This window comes from Lytechinus pictus, chromosome 3 (assembly GCF_037042905.1).
Source record: "Lytechinus pictus isolate F3 Inbred chromosome 3, Lp3.0, whole genome shotgun sequence".
Taxonomy (NCBI): Eukaryota; Metazoa; Echinodermata; class Echinoidea; order Temnopleuroida; family Toxopneustidae; genus Lytechinus; species Lytechinus pictus.
The window spans coordinates 46,312,887-46,337,782 of record NC_087247.1 but is presented as its reverse complement, the minus strand read 5'-3'; the positions used below and the strand labels follow the sequence as shown (position 1 = coordinate 46,337,782).

General features: G+C 37.0%; 1 protein-coding gene across 1 annotated transcript; it reads right to left on the bottom strand.

Moving 5' to 3' along the window:
• Nucleotides 1-345: 345 nt before the first annotated feature.
• LOC129257139 (uncharacterized) lies at nucleotides 346-24,663 on the bottom strand. Its single transcript, XM_054895397.2, has 13 exons — nucleotides 24,246-24,663; nucleotides 20,208-21,190; nucleotides 11,820-11,858; nucleotides 10,944-11,165; nucleotides 9,627-9,790; nucleotides 8,886-9,042; nucleotides 8,309-8,460; nucleotides 7,691-7,829; nucleotides 7,115-7,415; nucleotides 6,636-6,843; nucleotides 4,789-4,921; nucleotides 3,051-3,498; nucleotides 346-2,490 (listed from the first exon to the last, which is right to left on the bottom strand). The coding sequence occupies exons 2-13, from the start codon at nucleotides 20,706-20,708 to the stop codon at nucleotides 2,120-2,122; spliced, it is 2,835 nt and encodes a 944-aa protein (XP_054751372.2). The 5' UTR covers nucleotides 20,709-21,190; nucleotides 24,246-24,663; the 3' UTR covers nucleotides 346-2,119.
• Between the last annotated feature and the right edge of the window lie 233 nt (nucleotides 24,664-24,896).

Sequence of the window (24,896 nt, the reverse complement as noted above, 5' to 3'; positions counted from 1 at the left end):
AAACACGATAATTGTTGATTGATGGTATACCATGTGTGAAATCAACTTTTATTATTACTGACTTAAAATCAAAAATCAAATATTTGATAGATGGTGATGAATGTAGGAAGGCAGATTGGTGACCAACTTTGCACTGAAGAACAACTTAGTTATTGCATTTCAAAACATTTTCCAAGTCAACATTCAGCCACCCTCCCTGATATAACACACAATCTAAAGATGATGTAGAACTGATGATGTGGATAAAGGTAATACCCATAGTTGAAATTATTGATAACCATTGTCTAAATATTGTAAGTTCCCCATGCTTGAATGATGCCGTAATAGTAAAACACCTCAATAAAGTTCAAGATTTAAAAACACTCGACATGAGTGATTTATTCAGCTTCACATCAATTTCATAGACGCATACATTATTCTGATAAATCTTAATGATATCTCGATATTTACGACGGATGCAATTAACTTGACATGGAAAAGGCAAGTTATATAAATCTAGATGATGATTATGAAGAATTTTTTTTCGAGACATGATTATGACCGTTGAAGCATTCAATTTAAATTACTCATAAAAAAAATTCTTCTGAATTCTTATTGATTCAATCAAATATTTTGTGAACTTCATACTTATCCACGGTAGTATTGATTATTTTAAAGTCAATATTTAATTTTGTATATAATCTATATACATTTGTGTTACAGTGTTTATATCTATATAATTTTATATAATTTTGCTGATTATTCTACTCTACTTATATCATATTACCCTTGTTGCAGAAAACGTAATTTTCTGTTCATGTGGGGAGTTGTCACAACTCCCTGGTTCATGGGAGCATTTGGTGAAACTTGTCATAAGCAACCGAAAACCTTGCATCTGATTGGCTCGGAGCAGATTAGTCAGTGGGAACCACTATTTGTTTTATGAAATGCTCCCTTAATATCATGCCTATATATTACGGCAATAATTATCGATACTCACTTACGGTGAGATCGCGTACATAATAAAGAAAGCACGTCTATCGGCCAAAAAAAAAATTGCATTTGCGACATGGCGTATTTATAGAACATGGCATGACTTTGCTTATTGCAATATTAAGGTAATATTGCGCTTATTTTTCTAGTGTCGAGAAAGGAGCAAAATACTAGTATATTCACGGGCCCCAGTTCATCAGTTCATACGCCACGAAATGAATACACAATACACAATTTAAAGTGGACGCAAAATTTGCAGAGGAGCTTTTTTTGCGGATTTGTTTCAAAGTGGGTAAACGGGAACTCTGCCAGCATGAAATATAGATTTACATGCTAGTTGTTAGATACGGTAAACAATCGATTTCAACAAATAATTGATTTACTAGTATTTGATGGGCCTTAAAAATAGAAGAGAAAAAAAAAGTAACGGTGAACGAATAAGGTCATCAATGAATAGGCTTTTTGGACATATTATTACACTCTTTTCTTCTCTTTCTATTTGAGAATTAAAAAAATAAGTCACCCATAGGTCTCTATGCTTCCTGTCTTGCCCCGGCTTGTTCCCCTCCCTCACCAAAATACCCAGGTAGTGTTTCGTAAAGTGATTGGTCGGATCGACCCTACAAGTCCACTTTTATGGGAACTGAACTTTTCAGCCAATCAAAATCACGGAGTTGTCAGATCTAAGAACTTGTCGGACGACCAATTTTCATAAAAATTTCCCGCTCTTACACCATTATGAAAAACGAAAATAGAACAAAACGGAAAAAAAAATATTCGCAATTTTATCAGTATTACTCAAAAGTTTTTCTTTGGTAGCAAGTTTGTTCCAACGTGTCCAACGAGAAAGCCAGTGTAGTTCATTGATACTCATTGGCAATATGGTCTATGCTCCTCGAGATTCTATTCAGTCAGCTTTTACTTTCTTAAAATGTTTTTTTTTATCTTATACATATTTCTACATGCATAATAGAGAAATTGTTTTTGTTGTTTTACTTCATGCACGTTTAATCAATTTCAGCGATATCATTATTCATCAATAAATTCATTTCACTCGAATTAAATTAGCGAGTATCTGTATATTGCACTGTAGGCGGCAAAAGCACTGTTATTTCATGAGCAAAAAGTTATGATAGCCTCTTAATTTTCACGACTTCAGTTCTTTCCAACTTCTGCTACTGGTAAATGTTGGTTTCGTGAAACTTGCGAGATCGGGAATGTTTAGATGAGGCATTGATGCCTGAGAATGGAATTTGTTCTCCCCGCCCACACTCATTGCTCCACCCACAGCACTGAGCGTACGAGTCATTGGTTGGCTGTTCATGGATTGGGAGGCGGAGACAAAACGCGAAGCGGGCAAGCTCAATCTTCGGTTTTCGAGAATCCTCAAGTCATGATTGGACATTGAATGTCGAGTGGGTGGCCTCGAGTCAGAAACTCGCGTGCTTGGCGGTCTACTACAGGTGAGAGCGCGACTTCCTGGTCTTGACGTACCTGCATTGGATACATCACTTTTGCCTAGAAGAAAAAATATAAAATAGGAAGGGGAGTATCAGAATGTTGTATCTCATTAACCATGGAGCACAAATCTTCTAAACTTTGTGTAAAATGAAGTAACCAATCGCCTACATGGATAGGAATTTTTGAAACGAAATGTGAAATAAATCAAACTTTGTTTTTTTTCTTTATAACTACCATCGCTACTCCAGATGCCTACTTCTATTTAAATTGGATTTGATTCTACACCACAGAAAGGAATGCAGTTAATAGTACAATGTACCTTTACTTCCACAAATCCACCATGACCATGGTCCCGTGACCGGTTCTTTCGATGGTATATAGTGGATGAGCCGTGGCCGAGTGGTCTAAGGCCGCGCTTGCTTGGAGATCCGAGGATCGGGGTTCGATTCCCGGCACGGCACTTATGCCCTTGAGCAAGGCATTTTATCCACATTGCTGTTTTATCGTACATCAAATAAATGAAAATGCTATGTGCATTATGAACATCAATGTGTGGACTTGTTTTTTAAAAGATATATAAAAAACATAAACAATAAAAAAATAAATATAGTGCTTACCTCTTTGCCGTATGCGTGGACTTCGGGCGCTATTCCCCCTTTCTACGGCACTTGTAATGATTTTGGGGAGAGGTGTGTTTCTCGCTCCAGTTGATTCTCCTCCCATCGAACTCCGCCTACTCCATGTATTCGTCACCCAATCACTGGTCACCGATCTCCTTGATTTAGGCCTCGCCCTACTATCTATAATCGTTGCTGGACCGGACTGGTGCGCATGCCTCATGACATCAGTGATCACGCCATTCTTGAAGTTTCTCCACTTGTTCTGTTTCTGGAAACTTCGCCACAATGCAAGGTCGCTTGCGTAGGTCGGAAGAAGTTTGGTTACTTTGGCTAGGGTTTCGTCATCAGCGAACTCGCGGAATTTCGACATTGATATTCGGATAAGTTCGCAGCCGTGACTGACCAGGGAAAGGTGGGGCATTTCGCTCCTTATACCCTGAATACCCTAAAAAAAAAAAAAAAAGACTTAGGACTCTATCAAAAGTTATTAGACACAGACGAGACATAATATTCAAGGAGATTATTGTTTGGAAAAAGTCTCAAATGGTTTCAAATTTCTTGTTTTAATAAGCTGTTGACAAGTCGAAAGAAAACAGTAGCCTAATATGGAAAATGCATTTCAAGAAACGTGACTCAAGACCACTCTGCCAAGAGTGAGACAAGGTTTGAAATATTAGAACTTTCCCAGAACATGTCAACCAATAGGTGAGTGAAGATTTGCGTTAAGTTCCAGTATGAATTATGTAGAATTTGTCCCTATGTTTTTACAGCGCCTCGGGTCCAGGGCCTTGGGAAGCCCAACAATTTCCTTGGGGGTGTTGCATGTATTATGAGGCAGCATCCCCAGGTATTCTGGAAGATTATGTAAAAGTGGAAAAATGTAACCAAAATATTCAATTTTCTGCTTTTCAAATTTCTCGGGACCAAATTTAGTGAAAACCTTTTCCATTTTTCCCTGCTTTTCAAATTTACATCAGCAACCCAGTAAAAATCGTTCTCAGGGCCCTGCCTGGGGCAGGAGTAAAAGTCACAAGAATAATTCAGGAAGTACATGTGATGCAATGAAGGTAGTCTTCGAATTCGGTGTAATATTCAATCCTCCAACACTGCACACGGAGACATTCGCCGACACGAAATATTATACAGATATTGCCTACCTAGAGTTTGAATATAACATTTCCTCTCCCCGACGGAGTTATATTTTTCCCAAGGGATTATATTTTGCCCGAAGCGCGCAGCGCTGAGGGAAAATATTACCCCGAGGGGAAAATATAGCGTCGGAGGGGAGTTGAAATGTTATTTATTAAAACGATAGACCAGGCAATATCTGTTATATTATATAGTATATGTGGATTCGCCATCAGAAATTGCATTCATCATCTGGCTCAAACCCGAAATTCTTGTTACAGCTCTGATCCATCTACGTCATAATAGATTTTTTTTTTAATACATCAAACGCGTTCTTCATGCAATCGACGCGTTAACATTAGCGCGTACATCAAATAAACTACCTTGTTACGCAACTTGTATGCAGCGAGTGACGTCACCTTAGTGAATATAACGCCGCAATTGAAAATACAACGCAGTATATTCCCTGAGGTGACGTCAAAACCTAGAATATAACAAATGCGATCCTCGCAGCTATGGTCACGTGATGGCGTATTGACCTATCACTGATTCGAATCTACATAACCTATGTAATATCACAAAATAATCCATGCATCTCGATACTTACGAAGAAGTCCCCTGGTCTGAGGGCGTCGACTTGGATGTACACTCCTGCTTCAACGCCAGGAGCTTTGATCGTTTCTAATCCTAGTGTAATATGGCCCGGCAGGGTGGACATATCCTCTACAGGTTCTGAAAGCCTGTTATAAAGAAATAGTTAAATAAGGAGTTTTTGATGTGCAATTTAATGATGGGAGATAACTGAAATACATAGGAATATATGTCGTTCATAAGCTATCTTTCATTGACACGATTGACATCAACATTGGTAGATTCCAGACATCCAAAGATTACCTTTACATTTCACGTAAAACACTCAAATGTAAACTCCTAAAAAAAGTTTGGAAATCTGACTTTGATCGATAATCTCTCCGCGGTTTTAGTAAATATCAATGTGTAATTAATATCAATAAATAGAGCATTTAATTTACTTTAAAATGATACCCTATATTATATGATTATGGTTCACATGGATGTGCAATGCCTTGATATGTGGGGCAAGGTCAAAATTCAAAAGTTGCAAAATGACACAATATTGAAAGTCAGTTCTTTTTCCGTGGTGATGAGTGAGTTTCTCGGCGGTTTCTTTCGACTTTGATCGATAATTTCTCATCGGTTTTAGTGAATATCAATGTATAATTAATATCAATGAATAGAACATTTAATTTTCTTTAAAATGATACCCAACATGATATGATTATGGTTCACATGGAGGTGCAATGCCTTGATATGTGGGGCAAGGTCAAAATTCAAAAGTTGCAAAATGACACAATATTGAAAGTCAGTTCTTTTTCCGTGGTGATGAGTGAGTTTCTCGGCGGTTTCTTTCGACTTTGATCGATAATTTCTCATCGGTTTTAGTGAATATCAATGTATAATTAATATCAATGAATAGAACATTTAATTTTCTTTAAAATGATACCCAACATGATATGATTATGGTTCACATGGAGGTGCAGTGCCTTGAAATGTGGGGCAAGGTCAAAATTCAAATTTTTTCAGTGGTTATGAGTGAGTTTCTCAGCGGTTTCTTTTAATTGTTTTCATGCACCTTAACATCAACATTAACATGGAATCAAACACACCTCTGCACAAGCAAACACATAACAAACAAACAAACATGCATGGGTATTTCAAACCACGACTGAAAGTCTCAAACCATGTTATCTCACAGAACCATCACTACTGTACAGAAGCAGGGGCTTGATTTGAATGGATTTTCATCTCTATTGACACAGACAAAAGAATCATGTTCTGTATTGACCCTTCATGACTATTTCTGCTCGTTTTGCAGCTTTTCAATTCAGACCTCATCCAACAATTTTGAATCCTGCTCTTTTCGTGACGGCATGATCATAACAAGCATGGTATTATTTTAAAGAAAATTAAATGATCTTGTGAATTATATCAAATATGCATTATGTAAAATTGGGAGTTGGGAGAAATTAATGGCCAAACTCAGATTTCCATTTTTTTTGGTCGTTTTGCAGCTTTTCAATTCAGACCTTATCCAACACTTTTGAATCCTGCTCTTTTCGTGATGGCATGATCATAACAAGAATGGTATAATTTTAAAGAGAATTAAATGATCTTTTGAATGATGTAAAATATGCATTGTGTAAAAATGGGAGTTGGGAGAAATTAAAGGCCAAACACAGATTTCCAAACTTTTTTGAGGGGTTTAGATCTCTCGACGCCTATAAGTTATAGTACAGAGGAGGAGCTAGAGGGTTTTTCATATCGCGCCCGTTATCTCATCCTTTCCCCAAACTTTTTCTCTTCATGTTTAAGAATGCTGAAATCCGCCAGTGCAATAATTCCATTTCTGAATAGTTTCTAGTCATCTCAACTTACGTCCGCCTGTGATTTGCTGAACTAACTCTTGAGTTCGACTTATGTATGTCATGAGGTTGGTCTTCATCAGCGGCTTCATCACCGTTGCCACCAAGCTTGTCTGAGGGAATTTTTAGTCTGACTGTGGCACTTTTGCTTCTCCTAATCCCTTGCATGTCGTCCTGTACATCACTAGGTACGGGATTGCGAGTACGTGATGCGATCTGACCTAATTCATGAATAAGAGAATAACGAAGAAGTCATGAAGACTGAAGAGTACCTTGATTGAAAGGAAAGACCGACAAGGGCAAATTGGAAAACTTTCTTGAGTAAATAAAATTTGTGGCACTGCATTTGCAAAATGCTTGATTCTTTCTTAGCTGTATCTTCTACCCCCATCGACGAAATAAATTGTTCTTCAACCCCGAATAATGATTGTAAAATCCTACTTAATGATTCAAATCAAAGGGCAATTTGCCGAACTTCGATCGGTAACTCACCGGTTGTCTTTGGCCTTGATGGGACATCTGATTTCTTGCCATTCTTCTGGGGTTGCCGTTGCCCATCGTCCCCGGTCATCCAAGGAAACCTTGGATCTGAATTGGGTTGTTGATTTTGATGATACTGTTGGTGCTGTGGAATTTTGGAGAGCTTTGACGAGAAGTCTTCGTTCCATCCGACCGCTGACCTGCCGCTGAGAACTCTAGCTTTCCGGGACACCTCCATTACTTCTTCTTCCTCGGCCTGTTTGGACAGGTATAGCTGAGCAAGGTCCACTAACTTCAAGACGTCCGCTCGGCCCTGTAAAAATAATGTTATCGTGCTTATAATGTTACAACTTCCCAAACCCTACGAACAATAGTAGCAACAAAGAATGACACTCTCTCTTGACAAATGAGCCCGGTATTAATCATTTACTTACATACATAACTTCGGTACCTTATAAAATCTTAGAAATACAAGAATTATATGCAGTTATGCACAAATAGATAGAAAATATCCACTAGAAATGCCATGTACAGTTAGATAGCTACATCTAAATTAATGGTGTAGGTTTAATGTATAAAATATCTCACCTTAGTGACTATGAACAACCATTCAGTATCTCTAGCGTCCTTGACAATCAGTGATTCGTTACAGTACTCCTCAATACGACCCATGTCAGAAATTTCTTCTATCGTCTCCGAGGACCAGGTTGAAAATAAGTCTAGGCGACTGTAAAAAAGGAATTAGATTACAGTACATAGTGTAATCATCATCTTCACCATTTTCCGCAGAATATGTAGTGATTGAAATGTGCATTATGCTGTTAAAAACTCAATCTTATTTCATTCCAACCCTTTTCAGAGTCTTAAAAGGAAATTATGTATATCGTGTACCTGACTGATTAAAGAAGTTGAAGAAATACATAATAGAATTAGCCAAAGTAATATATATGTGTTCAACTTACAATGGGCCCTACATTCAATAAGTATGATTTCTTACTCACTATTACCCCAAAAATACAAAATTAAAAATAAAAACAAACTCGACAACATTTGAAGCAGATTAAAGCAATGGCTCTTCATTTTTAAGAGTCCTGGTGAAGCCTGGTGAAGCTATTAGCTCAAACCAGTTACCTGATCAATAACTAGGAGCTTAGACCCATCCTCGTTTCCCATCCACGTCTAAATTCGCCAGATCTTTTCATTCACCTGATAAAATTTAGTCGATATTCAAAGTCTTGTTGGATGTGGAGATGGAGGTTGTTATCAAAGAAGTCGTCAGAATCAACCACTAAGAACTCAGTGTCTTTTAGACAGACTACCGTTGCCTTTCGTCGAGAATCCTTTAGTAAAGCGATCTCCTACTCAATTTCAAGACAGAAACATGAAACATTTAAGTGTTAGTTAAAGTACTGGGTTATAGTTACCAATTATATGACTCCTCGGGATTGGAGAGCATGACACTCACAGGAATATCAGTCCCAGCAAATTAATGGTGTGACCATATTTACACATAGGATTTTGTGCATTTTATGCATGACCGTTCAATATTTACCAGAATGATGCTTCTACGTTGGATATCTTGCCAGTTACACCGATTGCATTGGAAAAATTATTAAGAACAACAGCTAATTTAGAATTCGGAAATAAATATATTATTCTGGGGATGGCGCTTATACTATTCAGATGACGAGTAGGCCGATATACTCGGTATTATTGTATTTTATCAGTTTTATTCATATTCACTATCATTTTATACTCTATACCGGGCATGTAATGAACTTACACCAAAGCTAGCTCCTTTTTTTAGAATGTTGACTTCTTTCTTGACAAACGCATTCACCTCGTCCTCTTCCAGTGTCACACCAGCCATACCAGAGAAGATGAAGTAAAATGAGAACCCGGGATGACCCTTACGTATAACCACCCGCCGTCGACCGTACCTACCGATTTTGAAAACATAAACGCCATTGTACTTTTGTTTACAAAGATGAAAACCTAAATGAACATGGTAAACTCACAAATTTCAAGGATGGAGTATTGATGATGGGATCTAGAGTGATTGCGAAGGAATAGGTAGCATCACATGCTTTCTTAAAACTGTCAAATTTCTAAAAAGTCTGTGCTATCTAATCATCACTTATTTTAACCAGTTTGATTTCTTAGCTTGGATCAGAAAACATAACACAGGGGCTAGGATGTTAGTTTATCTTATAAGAAGACAATGGCAGATTGACGAAAATATATCGATATGACATCAAAGAAGAAATATTAGGCCTCATTTTATGAGTCCTGCATTAAGAGTGAGTGCACTGACTAATTCTTCAACGGATGATGATTCTGTTATCATGGTAATCTGTATTTTGATGTCTCTCTTTTCTCAGATTTATAAAACCAATGTTTAAGCACAAAGGAACTTTGTTAGGCCAAGATAACTATTGACGGCGTGATAGAAGCAAATCTAAACTTGGCATATACTGTACATTCTTGCTACATTGACGAGCACTCTCCATATAGGGGTACGTACTTTGCGTATCGTATCACTTTGCAGATGAGATCCTGAAGGTTTGTGGAATACTTTCTGAAGCTGTAGAGTCCTCTCATCAAACTTCGGACTAGTCTGATGTCGTCGGGTGTTCGCTCTGAAGGAGCTTTCAATAGTATTTCTTTCGCTTTCTCTGGCCACGTAAACTACATGAGACAGAAATGAAATCTTGCAATCAAAGTGTAAAAGTTTTGTGTTTTCTTAACATTACAACCATACGTCCATCGGCAGTTATTATTCACTTAACACGTGGAACGTCTCTGGCAGTCTCGCCAGCATTAAGCGAATTCAATATATAGCAGCAGTGCTAATTTTTTTAAACAGCTATTGAGTACATGTTTATTCACAAAAGAAAACACTCATATGATGATAAAATACTATGTCCGTTGACCCGGACATTTGACCATGACCTAAAACGTGTGCAAAGCATACTTGATAACCCTTATGTCTATGTTTGATGAACTACACGTGTAGATCCATAAACTTTCTAAGGTATGATGCCAATTCAACTAATACCCCCAACACGGCCAAAGTTCAATGACCTTTGATCTTGGTCATGTGACCTGAAACGCACACTTGACATTCAGGGATACATGGTTACTCTTACGTCCAAGTCTCATGAACTAGATCCATAAACTTTTAAAGTTATGATGACAATCCACACACACCCAACATGGTCAAAGTTAAATGACCACAAGTTACATTTGTTATACCGAGGTTTTTTACCCGACTGCTAAGCACGAATGCCTGTGAGCAAGCAACCAGGAGACCAACGGCTTAAGGTCCTCTCCGAGGGACCTGGTAATGAGGGTGAATGCCTTACCAAAGGGCACTTTGGTAAGGGAATCGAACCCTGGTCACCGGAATCCGAAACCCCGCTCTACCGACTGAGCTATCGCGCCTCCCTAATTTGACCTCAGTCATGTGACCTGAAACTCAGGCAGGATCTTCAGTGATAAACTATTCCCATGTCTAAAGTTTCATGAACTAGGTCTATATACTTTCTAAGTTATGACGACATTTCAAAAACTTAACCTTGGTTAACATTTCAATGTTGACGACGCCGCCGCCGCCGTCGGAAAAGCGGCGCCTGTAGTCTCGCTCTGCTATGCAGGCGAGACAAAAATGGCTCTTGTATGTAAGAGGGTATTCGCTCTGCAACACTGTAGAGAAAAACACAAGTTGATATTCTTTAGTGATGTCGTCTCTTAAAATGATTTCGATTAAAATTTATAAAATGTTTGGGGCATGATGGTGCCCCCCCCCCTCCCATCAGTAGAAATAGAAAACCAATCTCACCTCGTATTTGGAACGGTAGTCTGTTGCGTTGAAGCTGAGTTTCTCTTTGCTGTTCTCAGGGATGTAAACAACACTTGGTGTACGGGACATCTTCTCCAACAGATCGGCGATCTGGATGGAGAATGTCCCCTTGCCAGCCTCTTCGGCACATTTATTTAGACTTAACTGGACACCACACATGAATTTTACCTGGCGACCTGCCTTCTGAAACCGCTGCAAGGGCTAATTCATAAAATTAAATAAAAATAGCATTGAATATTAATGAAGGTTAAAGTTCAGATTAGGGATTAATAGCAGTTAAGAAATCTATGACACAAGCATAGGACTTATCATATATCAAATCATTAGTTTATAATTACATAAATATGTTTCTGAAACTGTATCTTGTTTTCAATATTCCATCAGGTTAGAAGTACGAGACTTATTTCATTCATTGCTATATATAATGAAATATTAATAGGATGCTAGTCTAGATTGACATCCTAATCACATATTTGATTCTGGTTACCAAATAATATTTCATGATTGTAAAAATTGCTAATAAATATAAATGACAGTGTTTTTTCGGTGTATAATTCAGGTAGACTCCAGCTACCATAGATTCCAATAAATACACAAGGATTGTATAGTAAGAAATGATCAGGATGTTGCATGAATTTAATGTATGCATGGTCAAGTAAGTATTTCCATTTAGAATTCCAATCTAATTATCGATTTGTTTCTATGAATAAAAGAGGTTTAATATATAAATTCATCTTGGATCTATTTGTTAGTGAGAGAAATAAATAAAAGATAATAGTTCAAATGTCAAAATACAAAATCGCAAATACAGCATGATTAATAGATTGCTCTGTTTGTTTAACAACTTTAACTTACCGTTAATGAAGAAATTGTGTAGCCATCGTCAGATCGTAACTGTATTTAGTGCAAAGAAATGTAAATCATCTTGTTATTGAATCTTTATTTCATGTGAGCGTCTGAGAGCGTGTGGGGGAACATGAGTGGGGTGTTTCTGAGTTGCTTAATGAAGCAAACCATTAGACCAAATCCTACAGAGGTGCTCCTTCGAATAAAAAACTAAAACAATAACAGCAATTAAAATATTACTAATCACACGGAAATATGTATTCCAGAACTTAACGGATAACGTGATTGTAAATTACTCATAAAATGTAAAGATAATGATTAAAAGATGGCACCTCGTCCCCATTATCGAGGGATTAGATTTGGTTAATGCACCTCTATACAGAAAAGATAATGCAGTTGCAATGTGTTTATCTTTATTTATATAACTCAAACGAAGATTCTTGCCATCTGATTGGTTGAAAGGTGTTCAACAACGAACGTAGAGGGCAGCAACACACAAGCGTGTTGCTCTAAGGAAGGTCAACTCGATACGCGCATGCAGCTGAGCTGCGCGCGTATTTTATTGTTCATGCCAACGAAATCAAATGCCGATCAAATACAACAACAAATTAGTAGCGATCAAAAAACGAATATAAAAGAATATGACTACAACAATATCAAAGATAACTTTAAAAATATGTTGAGGAATATACATACATATAAAAACATACTTTGATATTTAAAACTTTACAAATATAGTTTCAGGAAACTAAAATCATTACCAAATCGGTGATTGTTGTTATCAGCGATTTCACCAGACGGCTGTATTAGGTGATTTGCGTCGAGACGATTTTGTGACCACTCGCAAAGCATTTCGGGATTGAATATAACCACCTTATTTTCTCTGAGCTCTTCGCTGAACCCATCATCACAGTGCAGCTGCAGCGCAGCGCGCAGCCAATGCAATGCATCCGATGCATGGGTTGTTTTTTCGCCGTCCATGCCATGGTCTCGGACTCAGAGTTGAAATTGAGACCCGGATTTCGGGGATACAGCGCCTTTATTTCAGATTTATAGACTTAAAAGTCAAATGACATTTAAAATTTGAAATCTAACCCTGAACAATCATCGTTGATAAACATCAGCCCTGAAGCCATTACACTTCAAATCAGGCCAGGCAAATTAGACGTCATTGTCTAAGTTGCTAGATCTATGACGAGTCGCCTGAAGCCCCAGCGCATCATCAACGTCACTAGCTAGCTGCGCGACCGGCCCAGACTCGGCGCACCCAGGCCAGAAAAATGACCTCGATTATTACGGTGGTTGTCTATGCATTTATTAGTGGTGCAGCGAAATTCAGCAGAAGAAAATAAGAGATATGAGGTATCCTCGTCACAGGCTTAATATTCCAAAATGAGGAAAAATGTCAAAATCATGATTATTTAAGCTAAATATTTTCTTTAAAAATAAAACTAATATTTTTAATATTTATACCCAGAATAACCGATCTAATAATTGTTCATTAAAAAATATTTGAAATTAACAAATGAAAAAAAAATCAACTCGACAAATTTCCCAAAACCCCACCTTATTTTTTAAAGTGGTCACAAAATTCGAGCGGAGTTGACCTTCCTTAGAGCAACACGCTTGTGTGTTGCTGCCCTCTACGTTCGTTGGTGTTCAATATTTGGTCCATTCTTTACTGCGTGCATTTTGTAATTTTCCATTGCACGGTGACCATGCATTTTTTATTTTTCCATTGCACGGTGAGCGCGCTAGCGCTCCCTCAGTATAATCATGTGTATGTCTACTTACCTTTTTGTGTATGTGTGTGTGTGTTTGCGCGCATGAAGTTAGCGCAGATCAAACTGACTGTGCGCGCTCGACTCAGATCCATGATCCATGAAGCAATGCGCGTCACAAACATGAAAGCAAAGGGCTGATGAGCTGTCGATACATGGTGTAATCCACCGACTAGCAATTATCAGAGAAAAGGAGTTGCTGGAAATAGGCCAACCTAATCTTTATCTTTTTTATTCCTTTTTTACATTTTTAAAAACTTTGTAACTTATATGAGTTATATAAAACAAATAATGAATGTAAATATTTGTGCAATGGAAAGAATATTTACATTCGATGAAAGATTAAAAGGTCCATTCAACTCGGCTAACGCCTCGTTGAATGGAACTTTACATCTTTCATCTCATGAAAATATTCTTCCCATTGCACGCATACACATTCATTATTTGTATACTATCGTATGGGAGGAATTTGTTTTATTGAACGTATAAAGAGTATGATGATATGCCGACTGGCAACTGATTATTATATATTGCTTTCTGGTTCGATAAAGAATGTCGTACATGGAAAAATTGAACGGGTGCATGGGGGGGGGGGGGGCAACAAACAAATGGGTGATTTCAAGTACGGTGTTCAGTGTTACTTGGTGTTGGTGTTGAGAGCGTAAAAAGGCCGCTGAACCGAGCTCCAACACCGAGCTGGGTTCAGAGGAACGATACCGATTGCGTTGTCGATAGCACATGACGTCACGCCTCTGCGCTGCTAAATCATCTCAACTTCACGCGAGAAGTCTCGACGACGAAAATGAAATCGGAGAGGAATGCATTAAATTCTCATCGTACAGAATACAAATACTTTAATTAATTCAAGAATTCGAAAGAGTGAACATTATTCTTCATCAAAATATACAAAGCTCTAATGATTTGTACTCATCTTAACTGTAAAAGCTAATTTTACGGGGATGTTTCATCGTGTTCGCCGCCTGTTCACGAGCTTGAGATTGCCAACACCAACACCAACACCGAACTTAAAATCATGATTTTCCCAATCCCTGGGGGTTGGTGTTGGAGAATAGGGAAATTGCACGTAGATCGTCAACACCAGCCGCAGTGCTAGGTTCAGCAGACGACATTCAACACCATCCTTCAACACGAACTGCCGGAAATACGTCATATTTTCCGCGAGGTCAATCCCAACACCAGCCTGATTTCAAGTACAGTGTTGTGGCTGGTGTTGGTGTTGTCACAACACCAACACCAGATTTCAACACCGTACTTGAAATCACCCATTTTCTGACACCTAAAAAAAAGAGGACAAAGGTCATCGCCATTTCCAGCAGCACTTTCACATTTTTTAAATGAAACTTTTCTTACAACTGAAAAAAGAAATCATCAAAATTCTGTCAGCGAGGGGCACCCCTCGGGTTCGCTCGTATTGAGTAGAATTTTGATCGGGGGGGGGGGCACATCCATTGAAGAGGGGATAATATGTGTGACCAAAAAAAACACGTAAAAGGGATTTATTTTTCAAGATAGGGCACGTTACGTACGTAACGTAATAAGGGTGTCAAAAACACTGAAATATTAAAAAAGGGTATATATTTCGCTAGGAAAACTACGTGTTTACGGTCCAATTTGCGAGGGTATAAAAAGACTAAAATACTTTATAAAAAGATGTGCTTTTGCCCCCAAAACTACGTGTTAGGGTCCGATTTGAGTGAGGTGTGTCATGTGTGTAGGGTGGTACTAAACCCAATGGGAGTAAAGGTAAAGCCGACGTCCGTATAACAATTGAAATATCGTTGTACTTGTTTCGGGGGTCAATTCAGGGAATACTTGTCAATTAAGGGTACCTTTTTGTTTCCAATTACGTTAAGGTTTGGGTTTCACACGCAAATAATAATTGTTAAGGGGTGCATTTTCAGAACATGGAAAATACTTGTTTAGGGTGCTTCTCGAAACTCCATGGTCATGCATGGTATCAATTCGTCAATGGAAATGGCCCCCCCCCCCGGGATTTGATAATTCATTTACTGTATATTATTCCGTCTATTCTGGGTTTTCCATATGTCTTCATAATACGTATATCGGTAATGTTACGATGGTAACGTTGCAACCACTAAGTTCTTCTGGGAAAAATAAAAGCGCATTTGACGGTATCGATTTTTGTATTCCTCTTCCACAATTCTCAACCACTCGATCCAATTAGTACGATGACTTTTAATAGGCTATTCTCCATTTCGTGACGTATTCGAGAACTGAAGATTGATTTTTATTATGCAATCCACCGGCACCTACTATAGAGTACCAGTAATACAAAGAAAATGTTAAGAAAATTTATACTCAAAAGCGATGAGAGAGTGATAGAGAGAGACCAAATAATAGATTTACATCGTGCATGTGTTGAGTAGCACTATATTGAAATTATATTATCTTTGTGTATTTTCATTTAGTGGAATGTTATGGCAAAATGATAACTACACACTGTTTGCCTTTATCGAGTATACAGACAGTTTGCAAGTGTCATTTCAGAAGAATGGATTTACTAATCTTAAGTGACTATAATAACCTCTTTATCGACACCACTTTGCCTGACCATTATACAGACGATATTTCTAAATGGTTTGACGTCATTATGAGACAATGGACAAAACCACATCAAACGAATTGAGACCTACATATAAGACAGAATGATTCTAATACAAGATTTTTTTATTGAAAGTTTAAAGGACAAGTCCACCCCACCAAAAAGTTGATTTGAATAAAATGAAAAAAATCCGAGGAGCATCACACTGAAAATTTCATCAAAATTGGATGTAAAATAAGAAAGTTATGACGTTTCAAAGTTTCGCTTAATTTCACAAAACTGTTATATGCACATTATCGGGCCCGTCTTACAAATTAGAGTTGCGATTGATCCGATCAATCGCAAAAAAGTTAGCAAAGTCAACATAAAAATGCATACATTTGTTCCAAAAATTTGTCTAGATATGATGTATATATTCATAAATTCATTGATTTCTTGACAATTTGACGTGTTTTCCTCAAAAAAAAAATTATGACAACGATGGACGTCTAGAGAGTAACGATTGATTTGATTGATCTTAACTCTTTGTAAGACGGGGCCCAGGTCGGTATGCGAATGAGAAGACTGATGACATCACCCACTTACTATTTTCTTTTGTATTTTATTACATGAAATATATAAAATTCTATTTTTTCCTTACTGTCGCGAAACCAAATTTTATTCCTCCATGAACATGTGGAATTACCAGTATTTCAACAGTTTAGGGTTAAGTCAAGTTGTTCCTTGTTGTCAAATCTGTAAAAATTGAAATATGTCACACAAAAAAAGAAATAGTGAGTGAGGGACATCACGACTCTCTCATTTGCGTATCACTGAGTTGTGCATTTAACTGTTTTGTGAAAAATAAGCGAAACTTGAAAATATCATAACTTCCTTATTTTACATCCGATCTTGACGAAATTTTCAACGTTATGCTTGTTTGGTTTTTCTCTATCGATTCAAACCAACAATTTTCTGGGATGGACTTGACCTTTAACGAATTTACCTTCCGAAAAGTAAATCATGATCTTCTCCACCATAATTATGTACTATAAATTCTAATAGCTACTGATATTACCCAGGCCCCAAGGAATAAATCACACACATGATTATTTTGCACGGTTCTATGAAGGAGCAAAAAAAGAAAAGAAAAGAAAAAAAGGAATTACTGCGAAGTTTGCAACGCCACAAAAAAGTACCATTGACATTAAAGTGCTATTCAGTTAGTCTTTTGTGGATTTTCCCTAAAATATCATTGATATCGCGTTTCTCTTATATTCCAGATCTCACCCCCCACGGTGTATATGAAAGTCCTATACATAACAAAAAAAAAAGAGTTTTGATATAGCCCCTGGCACCTCCCATTCCACTCTCATACTGTTGGACATCGTGTTTCAAGCCTGAAAAGAGTTAACGTCACCCCTCAGCAGTTCATTATTTTGAATGATGATACAACGTAAGAGTATTAACGTGTCGATACGCCTGATGATCCTTTTGCAAGCTTTTAGAAAGGAGTTCTAGTTTTAGGATAAAAAAAACATGATTGCCCATGTCATCCATGGATAAGAGGGGAAACAAACACGATCCGTCATCAATTTGAAAATTATTTTGAAGACAATATAATTATAGGGCCTTACTCCCCCTCCTCGATCTTCCCTCCTGGTCCTGTATCGTCCAATTGAATGTACATGTAGCCCTATAAGATAGAAGAGGCCATGCACTTGTTGAATACTGCGTCTTTCTTTTAATTCATCATGACCATGTAAGCTGGTCAAATACAAAGTGACAAGCAATATTTTCGGATGATAATTTTTATCTTCACTTACATATTTCACGGCTGACTGTGACATGATGTCGCGTAGCAACTGTCGTTCTATCATAATCTATGGTCTAATATAGTTGCAGTTCAGACACAGTGGTTATGATGACGGTAATTAAAAAGTATATGTCCATGTCAACTCCACGTTGTGGGAGCTCGATGGCAAGAAGTACATGGATCCATCCTTAAAACAGGGTTGATGTCAAAGTCCTCTGTTATCTTGAACATGCTTTAAAAGTGGTGCACATTGTTTCTGTACCATTTTTTCCATCAAGATCATTGTAATTTTTCGTCAGTATTCTTGTAAATTTGGTATGTTCTTACTGCAACAACGTACCCCTAAACGCATTGTTTCTGCTGCGCATCTAAACAAGCCAAAGAATTAAAATTCCGATACATCCAAAAGATTGTTTATTAAAGACATTCAACCACAAGTAACTGAATTTCTTCTAGATGAGTATACATTATTATATATCGCGTATACGGTATAGTCCCTGCATGTACAACTCCTTTGTTGCAGTGCTTAATTGGCGACTGTTTTGTAGTTCTTGTAGGTTTCCACCATATTGACCATGTTGATCAAAGTTTTGAGATGCTGTTCAATCTAATCCAATGGAAAATATAATCTGAATATAATTCAGTCAAGTTATCTTCGAACACTTTAAGGAAATATGATAAGAAGCAGACCACAGTCACAGATATAGGTGAATTATGGAAGAGACATTTATTGTAATCCAGAAAAGAATCGCAAAGGACTCATCCATTTAATTGGTATATGTCTTAAGAGGTTGTTATCACTCATCAAATTATAGAACTGCTGTTAAAAAAAGTGTTATATACGTTTCTGGTATCATCTCTCTACAGTTTAAAATTGATCAATGCCTTTTCTTCTATCCACTGCATTTCAATATGCTAGCTGCTCTTACAAACGATTGGAAAGCACTGACAACCTACGGGTCACTAACAACCATTTGATAATATACGAAATTAAGATTCATTAAAACTGATCTTTGAGACTATAAATTGACCACACTATCATTAACAATGTCAACAGGGCACAATCATGATTTTGGTTTCCGAGAGTGCAGTGCTTCTTAAAATATGTCTGTTAATCGTTTTTTAATCTTCGTATCTGTCATCAAGATTGTTTCTAATTGGTTTATTTTGACAAAGAAATTATCAAACATACTTTAGTCATTGTCCAAACCATCAATTTGACACATTTTTTAAAGGTACTAACAATCTTCTTACATTAAACTTACATTAAATTTACACCGAGATATTTTGTTAGCTTTTAAATTATGTTGAATAAGGTGCTAAATCCTGCACATATCAAATTTCGAGAAATCATGAAAATATATGCGAGTTTGTTTCGTGTCTTTGCTCTTCTGTAGCAACGGAATCTATGAATGCATTTATGATGTTGACACAAGGCACTCTACGGTTGATATGTAGATTTGATGTAGTGGAATTCTGGATTTTGACAAATTGAATTGACCCACTTGATCAGAGACCAAATAAATCGATGTTTATTCTTCGTCAATAGAATCCTCGTTATCATGAAAATACATGTCATACCTAGCAATTTCAAAATAAGAATCAGGTCGACGGGATTGGTAAACGTGTCATGAAGCAGCACTTTAGTTCAGGCATGAAATGCTATCTCTTCATTCTTTCGTTTTAAAAATGTTAAATACATAATGTTTCATAAGTCATAATACATGCTTCAAAGCATTTTCAAATAATTTCAAAGTCAAAGGCTGACTTGTAAATGTATAATTTCATTTTCTTTCAAATGAAAATTAACATTGTAGGACATATTTTTATAAAATATTGAAGCAATAGTCATTAGTGGAAGTAAATCATGTCAATCATGAGGCATGTAAAAGTTGGAATAAAGGGACTTATCCCATGTGTACATGCTTAGAGAAGTAATGATTTGATGATTATAATAGCAAATTTATCAAACAACATAATTGTGTCACGCTTTTTCTTTTGATTTTATGCAGCCGAATACATTCGAAAGGGCTAGCCCACCCGTCCGCCAATTATACATTAATCATCTAAATCTGACAATCATAACTTCTGCTCATGCAGAGGGAAATGGTATTTCCTTTGTAAAAGAAGTTATAAAATGTGTAAAAACGATATATGAGCGTGAAAGAACAAAAGGAATGCATTGCACAATGCAAACTTGAAAATAAGAGAGAGATAGAAAGGAATAGTATTCTTACTTCATCGTCGAATTCACACTCGTCGCGATCATCGATGTTGAGTTCTCCACCAACCACATACGATATCGACGAACTCGGTCTTGTAGAATTTTTTAGCAAATCGTCATAAACGCTTTCTACAGAAGACATTCGTTCTCGAAGATCGTCTTCCAGATCGAAGTCGAAGTGGTTGCCCGCTGTCGAGTCCATGTCTAGATGATCCATTGGATTATTATTGACATCACCGTGCTCCATCGATGATGTCGAATCACATAATCTACTATCTCTATCACGTCCTACTCTTTCTCCTCCTCCCAACTGGTTCAAAGCAAATGAGTTGCCGCTGCTTCCAATCTCCATAGAAATGATGCCATCCTCATCAATTACATCTTTATCAGTGGCAGCGGTGGGATTGTTTTGCTCGAGTGATATGATTTCAATATCCACGCCCTCCTCAACCTCCGTTGGATACCTATCAACATCCCTAACAGAACCATCTTGTTTTGATTGGTTGACATCCATTGTCTTCAAGTTTCGATCATTAAGATCATCAAGGTGTAAAGAAGGTCGATACCTCTAGGGCATCATCATCTCCACCATCATTACCAACACCAAATGCCGCTAACCCGTAAAACACTGGTTTTTGTCTATTCTTTGCAAGAGAGTGTATTGATCGCTCTTGGAATGCACTCACTTGTGGCGCTTGGCTTTCAACTTTGTGAATAACTTATTCATGTTATTGGTATATGGGTCTTGGATGAACACACAAAAGACGTGATTATATCCACTGTCAATCCCACGGCTAAACAGTCAATGATTATAGTCTTTAAAAGATTAATTGTTTTAAATCAATCGTACACAAATAACAATGTCAGACATGGCAATTTGTCGTCTTTAAGTTGATAGCCCTCCTATCATTTTTACCAATGTTGTTTTACAGGCGCCAGCCATATCACGCCAATCACTATCGGGTAGTGTCATCAACAGCAAGATTAGTCCTGCACCTAAAATGGGAAAGGCAAAATAAGTTCTATAAATCACAAATTCATTAAAAATTATTGTAAAAGATTCATTTATTCTCAAATACATAAAGACACAGCTAAATAGAGATACGTGTAGGTTAGTTTTGATGCAATGAGCAGTATTATATACATATCGCTCAGTAGATGATCGGTCAATGCATAACATGTTCAATATCAATTTCAATTTATTTCATTTTCAACAGAACAAAGAAAAGTGGTCGAAATAATTACAATGAACTTATACAGACAATATAAATTGAGGCATGTACATGTACAATATATGATATTTATCTATAAGTAAAACAAAACAGAGTATTATATGTATAAGCATAAACTGTAAAACGGAAGCGTGGCATTACAATTTTTATTTTGAAATAAACTTATAGCTTGCAATTTGTCTCTCATTTTCAATTCAGAAGGTGATGCTTGTGTCAAGTGCTAAATTGGTGAATGCAATAACGTGACTAATCAAGAGTATAGACATTTAAGGTCGTGATCAAAGGAATCAAAGCTCATCTTTGAATCGGAAGTATAACGTTTTCGTGAACCTATTTTGAAAAAATATGTTTTTTCAGTCAGTCGGCAAGCCCTGAAAAAGTAGCTTCTTTTATCCAAGTGATATTCATGACTAGAGAGTTTTTGCAGTTAATGAGCTTGGTGCGAACCAAAACACCTCTTTTTATTCGGCCATTGCTGCTCTAAATATTGACCAAATCTTATGTTTTTGGTATCTTTGTAAAGAAGAAGAATCATTCTTTCTGGACATGCGTTTGGATTTTTAAAAGGATGTTGTAATATAGGAAAAACTTTTGATCTAAAACATGAAACAAAATAATTTTTTTCATGCAACAAAAGTTGTTATTTTCACACTTAATTTCTTTTGAGCACGATTTTTAGATCATGATAAAGCTGAAGATCTAAGCTTTAATATGATATAATTTTTATAAGAAGATGTATTTTAGATGGGTCAGCAGCCAGCTTTTCATAGGCCAAGTACATTTAGCAGCTCAAAAACAAGAATACTGCGCTCTGATTGGTCATAGAGACCACACACCCACGCAAATTCCAATGTTCCCCACACTGGGCCTCTGCAAGGTCACACTCACCATGTGCTAATCTTTTCAAATTACCCGCGCCTGTTGTGTTGGAAACATTATTCAGCCAATCAGAACACTGTATTTTATGTTACTCAGAAATTTCAGAAATCTCGTCTTGCATCTTGATGGAAAAAGCTGGCTGCTGACCCATCTAAAAGATGCCACATATCAAGAGTGACATTGTAAGAAAGTATAGAGTTTGAGCTTTCTGATGATATAAATAATGTTGGTGCCTAAAACACAAAATGTTGCACAATTTGCAAGTGAAAACAGAGGAAGAAAATTCTGTTTGATGCATCTTTTCAGGTAAAAAATTCACTTATTTATCAAAATATTTCATTCAAAAGAAATGACCAATATAAAAGAGTAACATTTACTCTTGCCCATGGTACAAAAATAATCAATATTACTCAAGGTCAAGGAGAAAGTGGTTAAATTCTTTGAGAAAGAAAGTCTCACAATTCACGAGATTTTGCAGGGACATGAATTCAGTCACGAGAGGACTTGGATAAATCTTGCTCATTTGCTCATTAACACAGGGGCTTGCCGACTGACTGTTTTGGCAAACCTTATTGCGCTATTAATATAATGTGCTTTCAGAAAAAAAAAAATGATAATAAACTGCTCTTGTACTCTGTATTTGTATTGAAAAGTGTAAATAGGTCAATATTTTTGCATTACTTTGTATCGGGTTCCAAAACTCAGTGACATTCAAACATAATTATACACTCTAAAAAATGTTGGGCAACATACGGTCCACACAACAATTGGTTAAAACTTTATCCAATTCTGGGTAGTTTTACACCAATAATGTGTGCTTTGGGTGAAAACTACACAGTATTGGTTGAAAACTACCCAGAATTGGATAAAGTTTTAACCAATTGTTGTGTGGACCGTATGTTGCCCAACATTTTTTAGAGTGTATTGAAAGCGGAATTAAAGATGATTAAGAAAGAGTATAAGATACCGGGGCGGATCCAGGATTTTCCACTAGGGGGGGGGGGCAAATTTTTCGGAGGAAAATTTTGACAAGCAAAAAAAAATAATGTTTTCAACCACAAATTAAGGATATTTCGTACCCGAAAAAATTTGACAAGCAAAAAAAAAGTTCTTCAATTTCAAAAGAGGGGGCACACCTCTGTTTTAATTGCATTTTTACATTACAAATTTTAACTTTGCTTCTCAAGAGGGGGACACGGGCCGGCTGTGCCCCCTCCCCCCCTGCATCCGCCAGTGTAAGATATGACAGATATTCAAAACCAAGTGCAAAGATGATATCTGTAAAGACGTCAGTGGTTTGGGAAGTTTAAATTAATGAGCTATGTATGAAATATGACACATTATGATTGGCCAAGTAATGTTCTGAGTAGGTTGGAAATAAATGTTCGTTTTAATAGTGTGAGGCAGGAATTTTGAATGATAGTGTGATCATGGCATTTTCGACTGATGCACACTTGAAACTTTCTGGGACCAGAATATTTACAACGATGGTAACTTTGACATTATACCATGAAAACCGTGATTGCGATTGGCTGATGAACCCTGTTATACACTGGTAGTACCGTTTTGGCAAAGTTACCCAAGTTTCCATTGTAACTCTTTATGAAACGGGCTCCTGCAGATGCACAAATGAATCTTGAATAAATTACTTTGTACGCCGAAAAACTATAGAAAAATATTTATCGTTGCATCATTGCATGATCAATTATTTCACAATATTTTTTAAACTATCGATCGTCATGATCTAGTATGCGTTATTAATATAATCATAATTAATTAAACCTACGTTTTGTTCAGGCTATTCGACTCAAGTCGGTGAAATCGTAAAAAAAGGATAAGGAAAATGATTCTTAAAATTGCAAAAAGCACGCTGCAGATTAAAGGTTTTAAGACCTCATTATCACAAAACAGCTTTACCATTGCCTTACACCGTTACATACCTTTTCACTGAAATCATCGGCACATCTGCATCTTCAAAGCTGCTGCTGAGAAACTTTGGAAATGTAATACAGCTCAAATGCTCACAATCATAATCATACTTCAATTCGTCACATGTGCGTCATCTGTAGAAATGCCAATCTCCGTTGTCAATATTTTGACATGATCCATAAGATCCACCGTGCGCACGTTATACCTGGAATAATTTTTATTTTATAAAAACGATTCGACGAACTGTCGAAACAGAAACCCCTCACTGTATGATGCATGGGCGGGTATATTGATGAAAGGTATTCGGGGGCAATACGATGAGGGGTTCTTTCTTCTTCTGGCATCAACAAAAACATTCCTGACAATGGGGATTAAAGGATAAAAAGGAGAAGGTACGACAATAGAGAAAAGGGAATGGACCGATAATTTGGGGATGACAAGATCTTTACCTCCTAGAGCTGTTCTTTGGCGAATAACACATTATTAGGTTTCTATACCGAATCTATCCCAAATTTCCTCCTCCTTGTTCTAAACTTGCCATTGAAAAAAGAAACTCCAAAACCAACTACATCAGTGGGGTAATTAACCAAAATATTGAAAGGGCAAAGTTTAAGATAAGGAGCACTATCTCACAAAAACAAGTTGCGTGTGACAGAAGCGAG